This window comes from Ambystoma mexicanum, chromosome 6q (genome assembly GCF_040938575.1).
Source record: "Ambystoma mexicanum isolate Mex_15411 chromosome 6q, UKY_AmexF1_1, whole genome shotgun sequence".
NCBI lineage: Eukaryota > Metazoa > Chordata > Amphibia > Caudata > Ambystomatidae > Ambystoma > Ambystoma mexicanum.
This window is the reverse complement of record NC_090937.1, coordinates 94,835,956-94,851,631: the sequence shown is the minus strand read 5'-3', so window position 1 is coordinate 94,851,631 and position 15,676 is coordinate 94,835,956. Positions and strand designations below refer to the sequence as shown.

General features: G+C 45.7%; 1 protein-coding gene across 1 annotated transcript in view; it reads left to right on the top strand.

Moving 5' to 3' along the window:
* LOC138515171 (broad substrate specificity ATP-binding cassette transporter ABCG2-like) overlaps positions 1–15,676 on the top strand; it is an 861,659-nt gene that overhangs the window by 221,387 nt on the left and 624,596 nt on the right. The window contains exon 5 of the mRNA XM_069630157.1: positions 598–755. Coding sequence (XP_069486258.1) covers positions 598–755 — 158 coding nt within the window. The remainder of the gene's footprint in view (positions 1–597; positions 756–15,676) is intronic.

The window sequence follows — 15,676 nt, the reverse complement described above, 5'->3', positions numbered from 1 at the left end:
AAATCCTGCTTAGGACGAACACACAATATACATTGTGCCTCATCAGTAAATAACAATGTATATATCATGTTTGCACTGGACAGTGGTCCATAATTTATTCTAAATTAATAATTCAACAATTTGTGACATAAATTGTAGAAAGGTGCACCATTTTGTTTGGTATGATTATGGCATAACTGCCCAGAATCATTACGCCCCTTTTAAAAATTAATAGGATTTCTTTCTTGAGTGAATGACATCATTTTAATGTGCTGGCAGGGAAAAGAAAAACATATTTCATTGGAAATTCAGTGAATCATGATCACTATGGGAACGTGCACGTTTCTTGTATATTTCATCAGTGAAAAGATGGTTTTATTTTAAAAAAGAGTATATATTAGTATCATTTATTTACTGATTGATTTGAAATTGTTATGAATTTGAAGATGTCCTTTTTAGAGCACTTGGACATATTTGTATTATCAAGATAGTATGGTAACGGGTGAATTGAAGACTTTTAATTGTTTTTTCTTGTAATGTGAATAAAATAGTCTCTATCTGCAAGGACCGCAATTAAGATACAAAGAAAGAGAAAACGGCTTTTTTTTCGTTCACTAGGTGGGCACTGCGTTTCTCCGAGGCGTGTCTGGAGGAGAGCGGAAGAGAACAAGCATTGGGATGGAGCTCATAACTGACCCTTCCATCTTGTTCTTAGATGAGCCAACCACTGGGTTGGACGCCAGCACCTCTAACGCTGTCCTGCTCCTGCTGAAAAGGTAACACAAATGAGACAAACTTGCTTACGGTAGCCAGGTGGTTTCAATCTGCAGGGAGACTTTTATGCTGCTTACTGCTTAGGGCTGAGCTCATCGATCCATTTAAGCTTTATAACCTGAGGAGGCGGGGCATTACCGATGAGGTAATATCCCTGTTCGGCCGTTAGAAACCTGAGTGAAGCAGTAATGCCCCTCCCCCTGAGAGCTATATTGGTATTAGTACATGTTGTACCGGGGTAAAAATAGTGTATTTTTGTGTGTCAAAGATGTGCCGTAACACTACTGTTCCCAGCACTGGCAGGGAAGAAGGAAACACAAGTTAAATTGGGAGGGGATGGGGGGACTAAATATGTGGAAACGGTAGTGGGGATGGGGATGCAGGGTGTAGGAGAGTGCACTTACCTGATAGCCGGCGAGGGAAGATGGTGGCCTCAGGCTCTGTGGAGACTCCAAACGGGGTCTATACCGTGTGGTAAAGGCCCCGTTCTGAGGTTCCTCATTGGCTGAGAGGCCACCACACCCCCCTCATGAAGTACTATGAAATTGTAAAATGCTGTTAGGTTTTCAAGATATCTACAATGAGTGTGTTTGGCAACACATTACATATAATGATTGTTAATTGTGGTAAGGCCGCGTAGTGACACATGCAACACCAGACAAGTGTGGTTTAAAAAAAAAAGTTTGTATCCAGTATTCTGTTAGGGATAGGATTGGTCCAAATGCCTATAGGAACTAGGGCAACAACTAAAAATAATAAGGATGGTTCTAAATTAATGTCAGGGATGGGCGATGCAAAGCAGCCTTTCTCCAGTTACTCCACAACTTTGAGGATGAGTGTAAATAATAAACATCTGAACCTAATCTTATTAGTCCTTTACCAGTCCGACACAGCCTAATCTACAAAGCAATCTAAAGAAGTCAACAGAAAGTTCAAGGAATGGTGGACAAAATAGTTAATAAATTCTATTCTCAAATGTCCAACCTTAGTCTTACAGAGCAATAATAAAAATGTTCCTGTGGGAGAGCTCTTCTGAGGGTTACTCACAGTCTAGACCCTTTCCCAGTCAGCCTGCTTTCATCTGCCTCTCAAGACCTCTCCCAAGCTTTGATTTCTCAAATGTATTTTCTAGGTCTTCACTCCAGCCTTGTAGCATTCACTTCTCGGTCACTTCCTGACCGTGGGTTTCTGAGCATTACTTTAGGACTCTCCGGGACGTTATGTTTCTCAGCCTTCCATTCACTTTTTCCTCAACCTTAGGTTTATCACAATTCACTTGAGACCTCTCCCCGACCATGGTTTCTCAGCATTAACTTCAGTTCTCTCACAGACAATGCATTTCTCAACATTCGCTTCAAGTCTCCCCCAGAGCTTAGGTGTCTATGCGTACACTTCAAGTCTCTCCCAGACCTTGGGTTTCTAAGCATTCACTTTCGGTCACTCCCAGACCTTTCACATTAAGATCGGCGGGTATCTCCTGCACCTCCGTCAATGGTCCTTTTCATGCAGCCTTATGGCACTCTCCTGACAGGGCTATATTCTCTAGTAAGAGTTTAGGAAACCATGGTCCTTTATAATCACTTCTGGTTTCACTTTATGGCTTGAGGACCCTCCTCTAGGGTCATCCCCTTATTTAGCTACCTCCTCCCAAAAAATAGTAGTTTCCGTGTATTTCTAGGGATTCAGGGGGAGCTCTCTGGTTTTCTTCTGGTCTTCTGTCTCATTCTTGTGTTCTTGTGTCTGTCCACTCTGTCTCATTTTTAGTTCTTTAGGTTTCCGAGGATTTGTCTCATCCTGTGGGATTGGCTAGGGCCACAGTGTTCTTGTTTCAGGATGTTGGACTGGTTCCAAGATTGTGTTCTCCCTAACACATTTTCACATCTTTTGGATTAAGGATTTCTGCATGGTCTAATGAGGTGATTTCTCTCACCGTTTTGGTCTCCATCTTTACATGTGGCTTTTAGCATCACCACTATCTATAAATCTTCCTGGTAGTGGAGCATGAAGGACAGGTGATGAACTGGTTAATCACCTGCGCTGGGCTTAGATTTAGTCTAATGGTATTGTGTTTGCTATGCATGCTGCATGTGCCTACTCCACCCGAAATGCCCCAAAAGGGAAAATGGGGTAAAGAAAGACCAGAGGAAACTTTGCGCATGCAGTGTTTTTCAAAAACGTTTACAATGTTTTTTTCACCAATTGGTGCAAGTACATTCCACATTTTCAATTGCATTATGCCATCTGGTTAGCAGTGGCGGCTGGTGAGTTTGAAAGTTGGTGGGGCGTAAAATTTCCAGGGCGAATTTAGTAGCGAGCACGCGCAGCGTGCGAGCCCACTCCCCCCGCGAAAATTTTGGAAAAATGGCCTACAAAATGTGCAATTTACTGTCCAAAAAACCCACCGAAATATGAAAAAAAGCATTCGGTTTTACATATTAATGGTGGTACACTATTCTTACGTGTGCAAGTGTGATGGTGTATTTTACAGCAGCTTGTATTGAGAATAGCTGGTACTATGGTGTATGCATAAAGAAATTCATTATATAGTCAGTAATGATAGAAACATGTTTGTCATGCTGTTACTGGCATTCACATGCACTCATCCTCTTACTAAGGTGGGATTTTAGGCATTTTCTGAAAGGGGGAAAGGAAGCTAAAATATTACTTTAGTTTGTAACCACTTAATTAATGCGACAGGTAAGTCTCATAACCTTTGTATTGTAACACATGTACTACTAGTGTTACAGCCACACTTCCATTAGACAACCCACTTACCAGTCACATGTGTCTTTGTATTTCTTTAACTTTAGAATGTATTTGTTTATTTAGACGTTTTTTTTCATGCACACAACTTATAACTTGCGATTGCTTTAGACTGCTTAGTATGAAGTTAAAGTGATGGGAAGCACCAGGTGCAACTGTGACAAGCTTACGTGCCTGAAGAGCCACAGTTTAAAAAATAATAATAATAATGTTTTGCTGTGCTCTGGTTCTCTCTCATTCCTGACGTGACATCCCGTGAACCTGGAGGAAGAAGTGGTTGTACTGTTTGGAGTATTGGAGATGCTACAGTTAAAGCTTACTAGTACTCGGTTTTTCTATCATACCCTGCTAGCTTGCGGGCTAGCGCCTCCTGTGCTTCCCCCCACCACTACTCAACGGACACCTACAACACTTCGGACATGATGTCACTCAGGAAAATGTATGTTCATATGTATGTTCCTTAAATGAACACATTGTCAGCAGGCCCTGCATGTTGAATCCTATTTATGTATGTCCCCTTGTTAATGTTCCTGGTCTATGTTCCTAGTTTGATCCAAACCCCACCATCGCCATGCGTATCGATGGCCCACGTATTCCTGCACATTATAAAGGGACCCTCATCCAGGACTGCATCTGTCATGACCACTCTAGTACAGCTTCTGGCACAGCTTGGCCGAACTTCTCTGTACTGGCCAAGCCTGCTTCACTCCCATGCCTAACATTACAACAGCTGCTGGCCTGCTCTTGTGATCTCCCCCAGACCGATGACCATTGCTACATCTCTTGTTTGTTTTTCTTTTATATAGTGCTTCATACCGGATTCCTCCCGCTTGTAAGAGCTGTAATAGGTGTTATTATTAACCCATTTTTAAAGTCCTTCCTCTTGCCAACCCACCTTTTCTGTTCCATGGTATACCCAAAGTATTGGCAATTATTAGAGTGGATGACTATGCATTCCCAGTTCTGTGATTCGGTGTGTGTGAGTGCAAATAATGAGGCTAGGAGTGGGAGTGTGGGGGAAGAATGAGGATGTCCAAAACGAAAGTTGTACTGCGGATTCAGTGTGATTATTGTAAGGTACCATACTATTCCCAGTCATTTTGGGGTTCGTATTCTATGTGGCGTAGACTAAAAAGCGTGCGAAAAACGCATGCATACAAATTGAACACATCCTTTTTATCTCTACATAGTCATGGCGGGGAGGGGGCATGAGACATAATTGAGATTGCCATAAACCCCCCATCCTCTTTGTCATACACATGCTCAAGCATTTACGCCAGCATGACATGTACAAGCTGGCGCAAATGCTTTGTATTCCCCTGGAACCGGCCTGCTGGTCGTGTGAAATCAGAAGTATTCCAAAGGAATCAATTTTAAACGCTGCCTAGCATGCGTAAATGGCAGGTGCATTTGTGCAATTTGTACTACGAAGTGCGAAAACAAAGGCGTACACGCAATTACACCTTTTTTGGACTGTGTAGTGCGAATGACTAACTGCATGGAGAACCAGTTTGCACAGAAGTGCAAATGTAACAGATCCTCTCAGTTCAATGTATGCATTGGAATAAAATGACCTGCCCATCGTCTGAACGACCGAACTGACTGGTGCAGACGGCAGAAGGCATGAGCTCACACTCTGCCGCACATTTACTGGTGGTTGACTTTACTTTGCAAATTGAATGTTGTGCCTTCGATGGGTGAACCAAGCAACCCTGCAAAAGCAGACTGGCAGTGCCTCGAGTTCTGCAGAACTTCTGCTCACGTTTTAGGCCATCTGCTGCTCTACACTCTCGGGTAATTTCTGATGAGAGCACTAATGTCGCTGGGGATCGAATGAGTGGCGTTAAGCATGGCGTCATTGTAAAAGTGGCGCGGGCCCGGCAGTACCAATATTTGTATGCGGCCTTCCTGGCATGCGGCCTTCCTGGCATTCGGCCTGCTGACGTGCCCTGCTGCCGGAGCAGGAAGCGCTGTCTTGCCTAATTGCACTGCACTCCGTGCTAATGACGAGAGCGCATAAGCTGGCATTCGGGATGACCTTGAGGCTGCGTGCCGCCGCCACATGCACCCCCGGCACTTCTAAAGAACCTAAGAGCATCCAGTACTTGAGGAGCCAAGGTATAGGGCCATGCTCGGGATCTAAGCAACAGCACAAGAAAAATATCTTGTGCATGTGTAATGTAACTCACCAGCGATTTATGCTAGTCATCGTCACATCCCCCCACAGAGCTCTAACCACCCAATCAGCTTCATAGTGACCCCAATGCAGCTATTCTTTAGAAACGACTCCAGGGTGCATTCATACCCTCCAGCCATGGATACACACACCACGAAAGGTTCATTGGTGTTCAAGCTCTGATGAATGAAGCAAAACGGGGGGGGGCTGTTTCCCATGCACTGTACAACAAAGAACCTTAAATGCCTGCCCCCTCCCCAACCCCCCCTGGAAGCCCTCCTGAAAACGCTGCTCCCTTGAAAGCTACACCCACTGGGAGCAAGGCGTGGGCACGGTTTCAATATCCATTGTTATAACAAGTGAGGATTCATACGGGGCATAACATATCCGAACCAGAGTGGGGGTGTCCCATAAATCAAATGCTGCGGAACGGTACGTTAATACTTCAGAGAGTTTGACAGCAAACCCAAACTTTAACGCTCAATACCAGAGCATGCATGAAACTGTCCCAGACGGATAAAATGCCATTCGTGAATGTGGCCTAATTTTCTATGATGCCCTGCAGCACCCCCCACCTTCGAGCTTTTCAATCCCCCGCGACGTTGCATTGCATTCTGGGATATGCAGTTTAACTGCAATGCTGTCCCTCGTGTCCTCCCCCCACAACTGCTACCCCCTTGGTGCTCACCCCAGAGCACTGACTACCCATCCTGTAGAGCCCTTCTAATGAATAATGGTTGTAAAATAATGGAAATCAAAATCACCTTCTATTCAAAATAACCACATCCACGAGCGCATTGCGTTCACTTGCATCTCCAGCGGTAACCGCAGTGTCTTGGTACGTGAAGCAACAAATAAAGCGGACGTGCGCCCTCCTCATATGAAGTGCAAATATTGAACCCCACCAAATACCTTTTCCCAACTACCTGTGGCCCAAGCCCCCACCTCGCCTTTATCTTGCAGGGGCAAGGTTGCCCTACTCATTTTTTCTCCACTCTATCTGACGGCGACAGCAGCAAGGACAGCTGCACGAAGTTGGAAGCAGGACAACACGGAGCAGCCGCGGTCCGCGACCATGCACGCCTGCCAGTGCCTGCCCTGGGCCTTGCGCACCGGTCCGGCTGGCATGGCCCAAGGCAAGGCCCTTGGGGCACGGACCGGGGACGGGTTAAAACAAATAGGCCCAGGCGGCCCTCGCCTTGGTGGTAGCGGGCCGCCCGCTACCACCAAGGCTCACAGCTCGGCAGCAACACTGAACGACGTGTAGGCCAAGGCCTACACGTCGTTCAGTGTTGACTGGGCCTGGGCCGTGGTGGACCACATAGTTTGGGCCCGGGGAGGGGAGTGTAAGTAACACTCCCCAGTCCCCGGTCCCAAACAGAGAAGAATAAAAGTTAAACAAACATGGGGATGGCCGGATCATGGGGTACTTACCACGGCGCCGCTGCAGCAGCACTCGTGTTTGGTGTGTTGTTCACTCCTCTCACTCGATGTCGGAGAAAAAGAAACAGTCAACAGACGTGTGAAGGCGGCGCAGGCGCACGTACACACCCTGCGCCGCCAGTGAGTCATCATAGATACAGTAATGTCATTGGCTGTTTGCCAGCCAATGACATTACTGTATCCATGGCAGGGGAGGGAATCAGAATTTAAGTGCGCTGTTTGCGCACATTTTATACTGGCGGGGCCACCCCTGAAGCGCCCCGCCAGGCTTCCAATTAAAGGGGCTACGTAGAGTGCGTGGGGCTAGGAGCTCCACGCACTCTACTATAGAAAAAAATAAACTAAATTGGGACGCGCCCCGCTGTTAAACCGGGCCCCCGCCTGTTACACGATTACCTTGCCACAGCGCCCCCGCGCTGTTGGCAAAGGAAATGCAGACATTTTCTAAGCTAAAAGAGATTCAATCGGAGAAGTTCTCTGATTGAATCTCTTTTAGCTTCCTCTTTCTTTTCTGGGGGGGGCGGCGCCCGGCCGCCCCGTGATAGCAGCCGCCACTGCTGGTTAGTTATGCCTGTGCTTCTTACGGGTCATATTTTACAATAAATCAGCAACATTAAAGGACAAAACAGCCAACACGTGTTTTGACTCAAGGAAGGGTCTTTGTCAAGGCGAAGGGGTGTGGACTTTGAGGCCTACTAGTTGAAACGATCCTGGGTTGAGGGACCACTTGTAAAGTAAGAAATTTGTTACGCACAATGGTCTGAAAGTCGGTAGTTGCTAAGGAGTGTTGGGAGGGTGCTGCAGGTGCAGCAATTCTTATTAAGTCACCATTTGGTTGGCAGATTATTTAAAAATCCAAGGCCGTCTGCGTATTGGGCAGACGTGAAATCAGTAGATTGCTGTGTCAGGTGAGCATCTGTGCAGGAGCTGATTCTCTGCGGTATGCAGTTAGATCTACTGGCATCCACTAGATCCACTGGCATAACTAGCCTCTGGTCTTTCTTCCTGATAGTGTTTAGGTGCGTGCGGCAGCCTGTGCCACGGGCACTGGAAAGCAACCCTCGGCTTCACCATATAACCACAGAATTCATGGTTAGTCCTCACTGGGTAAGTTCAGGAACTTCTTTTCTTCCATGCTGTGTTTAATGGATGTGGTTGTCTGCCAGAGTCTAGCAGGTACACTGCTCTCAATTGTGTTCAACAGGCAGGATATTCCAGCATCCATTCAGCGCAATGCAGGCTATCATGTGACTGGCTCTTAGTTCTCTTTAACACCATGCACGCCCCGCTGAGCATAGGTCCAGGACTGGGCAGCGGATAGCCTAGGCGCATGCACAATACTGTAAATGGTGTTGGCGACACACTCTTTGAATTATGGAGTGAGTGACAACCACTTGGTCCACAATGCAAATCTTTACAGTAGTCACTCAGCAGAGCCATTGGTTGTTGAAAATTTAAGAGGTTGCTCCAGATCGCTCTCCTGTGTACCATCCGCCCTTTTGCCTTAAATATATGAGTGTTTTATGTGTATGGTTCCTAGCATTTCTTCAGCATTTAAAAAAAAAAGGAAGCAAGATCTTGGCTACCCCAGATCTTTTGGCCTTTTGGTCTCATTGAACCATGGGGCCAGGGTAGATAGCTCATTTATAAAGCATTGGTCTCTGACATGTGGGCAGTCATCACTGCGCAAGTTTGAATTCAATGACAGGGCCAATTTAGCCTTTCATTCTTCAGAGGCAGATAAACTGAGTACCATAAAATAGGTCATATCAACAACTGTTAATATTGTGCTTTGAAGTGGGAGGATTCCACTGTCAATTGCTATTTAAAAACAAGATATTATTATTATTATTATTATTATTATTATTATTATTATTATTATTATTATTATTATTATTATTATTATATATTTTTTAGATTTATAAGAGCCTACATCTGAATTACCTCTACCAAACTGTCTAATTCTGGAAGTAATTTAGATGAACCAGTTAACAAAACAAAAAGCATTTCCAAGTTATCTAGTCCATGTACTGGCAGCACCATTAGGATACTTGTTTTTTTTTAAACTCTTTATTGATTTTTATAACATATAACACACAATCATCAACAAACATCACACTGTAACTGGCACCACATGGTGGGATCCGCACAATGTTGTCTGTCTTCTTAGCGTGCTGGCTTGGCGATCTCCTTCCCCATCCCCAATGTTTAACCTTTTATCATCCATGTCTTTTAAATCAGGCCCCATCCTACTTGGCCACGGCCTCTGGCTTCCCCTCCCGCTGAAAGCCCTCACCCCCATTGCTGCCTGTAGTTCAATCTTCGTCCGGCCCACTGGGGCCGGTTGTGCCATGCCCTTCTGTGCTTTCAATCAGGTCTTGTATGAGGGAGTTCCATGCAAGCAACTTGGCCTTGCTTTCTCCCTCTCCCCTCTACATCGCTCTGGTCCACACTGATGTTTCCGCTATCATCCATTTCTTCAGGTCTGCCCACCACGTTTCTATTAATGGGCCTGTAATTGTGTTCCATGCCATCGCTATGCGGTGCTTCGGCAGTATGCACATTAGGTCTTTCATTTTTCCGATATGCGCCTTCTGTTTGCTGCCCCTCGGGAACAGCCCCAGTAAGTAAGATTCCAGCGACCACGCCTGCATTTGGATCCATCCTGCCGCCGCCCTGTTTTTTACAGTGTGCCAAAAATAATTATCACCGGGAAGGACCAGTACAAATGTAGCATAACCGCCTTTTCTGCCGAGCAGCCTGGGCAGTTACGGGTTTGTTTGTTTCCCATGTTTGACATTCTCTTGGGTGTGAGGTATGCCCTGTGTATGAGGTAAAGCTGCATTTGCTTAAATCTCGCATTCCTGGAGACATTCTTGGCATACCGAGGTGTCCTGCGCCACTCCTCATTGCTCTTGCTTGCAGCTCCCTCTCATTGTTGCTGCCCTGGAGCCGTTCGTAGAGTCTGGATACCGTGTGTCCTCCCTCCGACACATCGTACCACACATCCAGCTCCCCCTCGTTGTTTCCCCCCCTCAGGTAATCCCCTCCACCTCTTTTTGATCTTCCGGACCATACTGTTGTACACCAGAATCTGTCCTGTGTATGTACTGCTCTTCCATTAAAGTCGGAAAGTCTTCTGATTGTCCATGTTTCCATAGATCTCCAATCTGGGCCACTCCCTTATCCTCCCACTTTGCACAATAAGTTGTCAGGGATACTGTGCGGGTGTCGACTAATCCTGCGAGGGGAATTTGTCCTGGGTAGGGGTCCCGTATTCCTTGAATTTTCCATGCTCTCCTCCATAGGGTCAGGCCCAGTTTAACCATGTTGGGGAGTGGCTTGACTAGAGTTTTGTCTATCCATAAGAGTTCCCTCAGGTAGTAGTGTTGTATTGCCGGCAGAAAAAGTAGTGTGTCTATGAATGTGTCATCCCCCAGCCATTTTACCACAAATTGGAGTTGACCCGCCAGGTTGTAGCGTTCAAAGTCTGGTAGCCTGAACCCGCCCCATTCGTAATCCCTCTGTAGTGTGTTCAGCTATCCTGTTCCTCCATCCGCCCTACAGGAATTCCCTTGCCATTGTGTGGAGTTGTCTAAAGAAGGGCCCAGGAACATTGTATGGGATATTAGTAAAGTAATATAGTAGGCGGGGCAGAACCGTCATCTTCAACACGGCCACTCCTCCTATCATCCCCAGTGGGAGCGACTTCCAGAACTTCATTGCTTTCCCTATCTTGGCTAGGGCCGCCTGTGTATTAGCTGTATGCGTCGCTATGGTGTTGTGGTGCATGTCCACTCCTAGATAGCGGAAGGTGACTGGTGTCCATGTGAGTCCTAGATTTGGCAACTGGTCAGGGATAGCCCTCCTCAATTCCGCTAGGCGGATAAGTGAAGATTTCTCCTTGTTAATTGTGATTCCCGACAGTCTGCCAAATGCCGGCAGGGCTTCTCGTAGATCTGGCAAGTTTACCCTCGGGTTCCCAAAATAAAGGCGCCTGTCATCTGCGGATATCGAGATTCGGTGTACCACCCCATCCATCTCTATTGCAGCATCCTTGTACTCTGCTCTGAGGAAAGCCGCAAATGGGTTCAGTGCCAATATGTATAGCATCGGGGATAGTGGGCATCCCTGCTTTGTGCTCCTGCCAATTTTCCACCCCTCCGAAATGTGTCTACCTTTTTCACCCTTGCTCTAGGATCCCTATAAAGGAGCCTTATCCAACGGAGGTATCCCTCCCCTATCCCAAAGTGGGCGAGCGCTCCCAGGAGCCAGTCCCAATTCACAGAATCAATTGCCTTGATAGCGTCAAGTGACGCAACCGCGTATTCTCTCTGTTCTTGATTTGTGCTATCTACTACATGATGAAATCTACGCAAATTCCATGTCGTGTTCCTCCCTGGTACATATCCTGTTTGGTCTGGGTGCACCAGCGTACCTATGACTCGCTTGAGTCAATTTGCTAGGGCTGCGGTCAGGATTTTGGGGTTCTGGGTGATCAGGGAGATTAGTCTATAGGAGCCACACTCTAAGGGGGGGGATTTGCCTGGTTTTAGTGTGGGTATTATAGCTGATTCTGATAGGCTCTCCAGTGACCTTTCTCTCTCGTACACCTCCTCATACACCTCTAGCAGTCGCGGAGCCTGGGTGTCTTTGTATGTTTTATAAAATTCCCAAGGTAACCCATCGGGGCTCAGGGATTTGCCTGTTGGGAAGTCGGCTATTACGGCCATCAACTCTTCCACCTTGAGGGGTTTATCCACTTTCTGCACCTGCTCTTCCGTTAGCTTGGGGAGGTTAATGTCCCCCAGGGCCTTGGTTATATCTTTGTTAGGGAGAATTCTCAATATGTGCTAATTTCCCTTACCTTTTGAGACCCCAGCAACGTTGCTGGATTTCTAGGATTTGATTTTTTTACCTGGGAAGAGTGTGAGCATTTTTTTCCCACTCTTCCATGCATTTCGATGTGTGTTTTACTTTTGTGTTCTTTGGTTATGGAGTTTTAAAAATTCCATAGGCATCATATTTTTCTGTGTGTCACACAGCACCTTCAGTGCAGTGGCACAGGGATGTCTTTCAGACTTCCCAACGTCTAAATACCTTCTCTGGGACTGACTACTGTCGCGCAGAGCATGTAAAGTTAAATTGACTTTACTAATCTCTTTAAATTTACTGACACAGCACACCCTATCTTCATATAGAGTGCTGAGGTGTTGCCTAGCTTACCCGGAGTCAAACAGGGTCGGACTGGGATAAGAAATAGGCCCGGTCACCCAAAAAAAAGTGGCCCACCCCTTGCCTCACGACCCTTGACCTCTGATGACCTCACCAGAAGTGATGTCATTTGACCCCACCCCAAAGTGACATCCGGGAAGCGATAAAACACAAACTTTCACCCCTTGACAAAACAGGAAGTGCCATCAAATAGCATTGTTCCTAAGTACACTAAATTACTGTGAATCCTAGCAGACGTCCAAGGCCAAATGATAATATCTCATTGTATAGCACTTACGCTTAAGCTCTTTTTTATAGAACAAATATGCATAGAATATCTCCCAATCTGTGTTGGTATCCCCATAAGAAGGGTGACATCCGACCCTGGAGTCAAAACACTCATGTAACAGTCAAATGTTACCCTTTCCTACTTTAAATGGCTAGTGGCAGTGGTTTAGATCAAACTACCATGATATTCCCAGACCGCTAACAACGGTAGCTAAAGATCGGGTCAGCCATGTTTTTCAATATGGCGCCCAAGACATATCTGTAAAAACAGACTCCGGTCGACTTTTTTCGACATTTCTTTTAGGAAAGGTCGTTCTTGTGTTCGTCTCTGCGCCAGTGGTGGGCGGGAGCGGTCGGGAGCGGTGCTCCTCTACTTCTTTTTTATCAAGTTTTACTGTTCCTATACTTTCATTTGAAAAAGAAACTGTTCCAGGATGGTTTCGTTTTAAAATAAAAGTGTAGGAAGAAGTTGAAACTTGCACTTACAGTGCACAGCACTGAACGTTCCTATAAACAGCAGGTGCATGTGTTTTGGAGTTTATATTGTGCGTGGGAGGGGCGTGGCGTTTGGGTTTGTGGTGAGCAGTGCAGGCCAGTAGGGAACATAGATCCACTACTTCTTTTCGTACACTTCGACCACTGCTCTGCGCGCCAAACCAGGTTTGGTCCCTTTGTTCATTGGCCTTTGACGGGCTTCAGTTCTGGAGCCCTCCTCTGGTGCCTGAGTGTCTGGCGTGGACAGGATGTGAGGGAGGTGCCTGAAACTCTGTGTGCTTAGTCTCCTAGGAGACCTGAATGCACTCTGGCATAATTGGCCGGCTGGCTGTCTGGCAAAAACAGCCACCCTGCTGTGTGAGTGACAGCCAGGCTGGAATGAATGGGGGAAAACTGTTTAAAAGCAGGTCTCTGGGACTTGGAAAGCAGAGTCGACCACTGAAACGAAAGAACCGAAAATGAGCTGAAGGAAGAGGACTGCTGCAACTCCTGGATGACTGCTGAAGCCCTGCTGCAGGTCCGAATTGCCTGAAACTCCATTGACAGAGAAGCCCTTCCGTTGAGTTTGGTGGGAACAACCAACTCGTAAGCCACCTGGACACTGTCCCCACCTGGTTGAATTTTCATCAGAGTGCTGTTGAAACTGGATATCCAGAGGGAAGGAAACCAGCTCGTGGACTTTAAGGCACTCAAACCTTAAACCAACGTCTTGCTAAAGCTTTTTGCCTCATACCTGGGCAGTGCAGGAACCTCCCGACGTCGTCCTTCTTGTCCCATGACTGAAGTTCAGGAACAGCGCGATCTGCTCGAACTGCCAGGAACAACTGCCTCAGCTACAGCTCTTCTTCATTAACAAGGCACTGTGCAAACGCCGTCGGAAATCTTTTCAGCCATCACAAAAGTTAATGGAAACTTTCTCTATTTCGAAGGCTTGTCCTTCCCTAAACATTTGTCAAACTTTTCGCATAGCCAAATTCTTCTCATCTCTGTGGCAAAGACTTAATCGTTATCTACCAGAACTGTGCTATCCTATACAAAGACTCTGAACCATTGTCTTTGGCCCAGTCCTATTGAGAATAATTGCTGGTTGTAGTTACTGAAACCATTTGCCCTGTCTACGAATGTATTTGGGTTATCTATTCTTATAACCTTGTCTTTTACGCTTTTATTAAGTATCAAAAGTGCCATTTTGCTCCAACTTCAGGGGAGCCAAACTTGTTAATTTACTTACCGGTTGTCCATTTGTGGTTTATTGTTGTGTGATATTGAGCTGCTCTTGCTAGTGTAATGTTTTCCAACTGACTGAGTAAATAAATGTATATTCTTTTACCAAGAAACCGTAAGTGTATATTTGAATCACTGTATTAGTTGGTCCTTTGTGTAACTTGTTCTGCTGCTCACTAAACTCTTGAGATAAGTCTGGCTGATCAGCCACTGCTACCACATAACTGTGTAGTACAGGCATGTACCAAATGTGAAATTGTACTGACACTTGTAGTCTTAATTGCATGTAGTGTTCCCAAAGTGTACTCCATGTGATTCTGCCTAACACTGGTGGCAGCGGTGGGATAAAGTATACTTGTTACATTTAGAGTGCTACTTTTACCTTTATTCAAATAACCCTCACAAGGCTAAGCAAGACTAGAAAAGCAATTGTTTTATCATGACTGATATGGAAAGCTACAGACAGGAGACCCTAGTCACTTTAACAGTTGATCAATTGAGAGATATGTGTAAAGCTAGGAATCTCTCTGTAAAAGGCAAAAAGGTTAAATTGATAAAAAAAGTTGTTAGAATACCAAAATCTGAGGAATGGATCTGAAACCCCCACACCTGCAGCAAATGTGGAAAATGTTGATGAGGATGATAAAATGTCAGAGACCAGCTCTAATATTGTGGATGAGTTAGATGAGGCAGAAGAGTCTCACAATGTAGGCCGTGTTTTACCTCTACCTGCTCATAGGCCTCAACCTTTGACCATAGAGACCCCATCCTTTCCCAACCTAAGTCCTGAATTTCTCTCACTTGAAAGGATGAGACTCGAGTTCAAATTTAAGATAATCCAAGCTCAAACTGAAAGCAAAAATCAAGAACTTAAACTCAGAGAAATAGAGTTGAATCATGCACTTGAAATGTAAAAGTTGTCTCTTGAAACAGGTTCTCTCCCAGAGTCCTCTAGGCCTTCCAGTCCTAAGAGGCCTGGCATGCCTAAACATGCAGTAAGTATTTATGAGGTTAAGCTTGATATTTTGGATTGGTTGGCTGCTTTTGAATATAACCATGGGATTCAAGACATTACATAGAATCAGTTGATTCCTTGGCTTTTTTCTAGGCTACCCCCTGTTGCAGCTGATGTGGTAATGGAGTTGGGGGATATAGACGGAAAGGAGTATGAAACTGTGAAGCTAGCTTTGATAGCTAGATTTGGGAAGACACCTTCTCAGTATCGTGAGAGGTTTATAACCCTCAAAAGCATGATGGTACCCCTTGGGCTAGCAGAGTGACTGAATGTTTGAAAAACTTAGATGGATGGGTTAAGGGTTA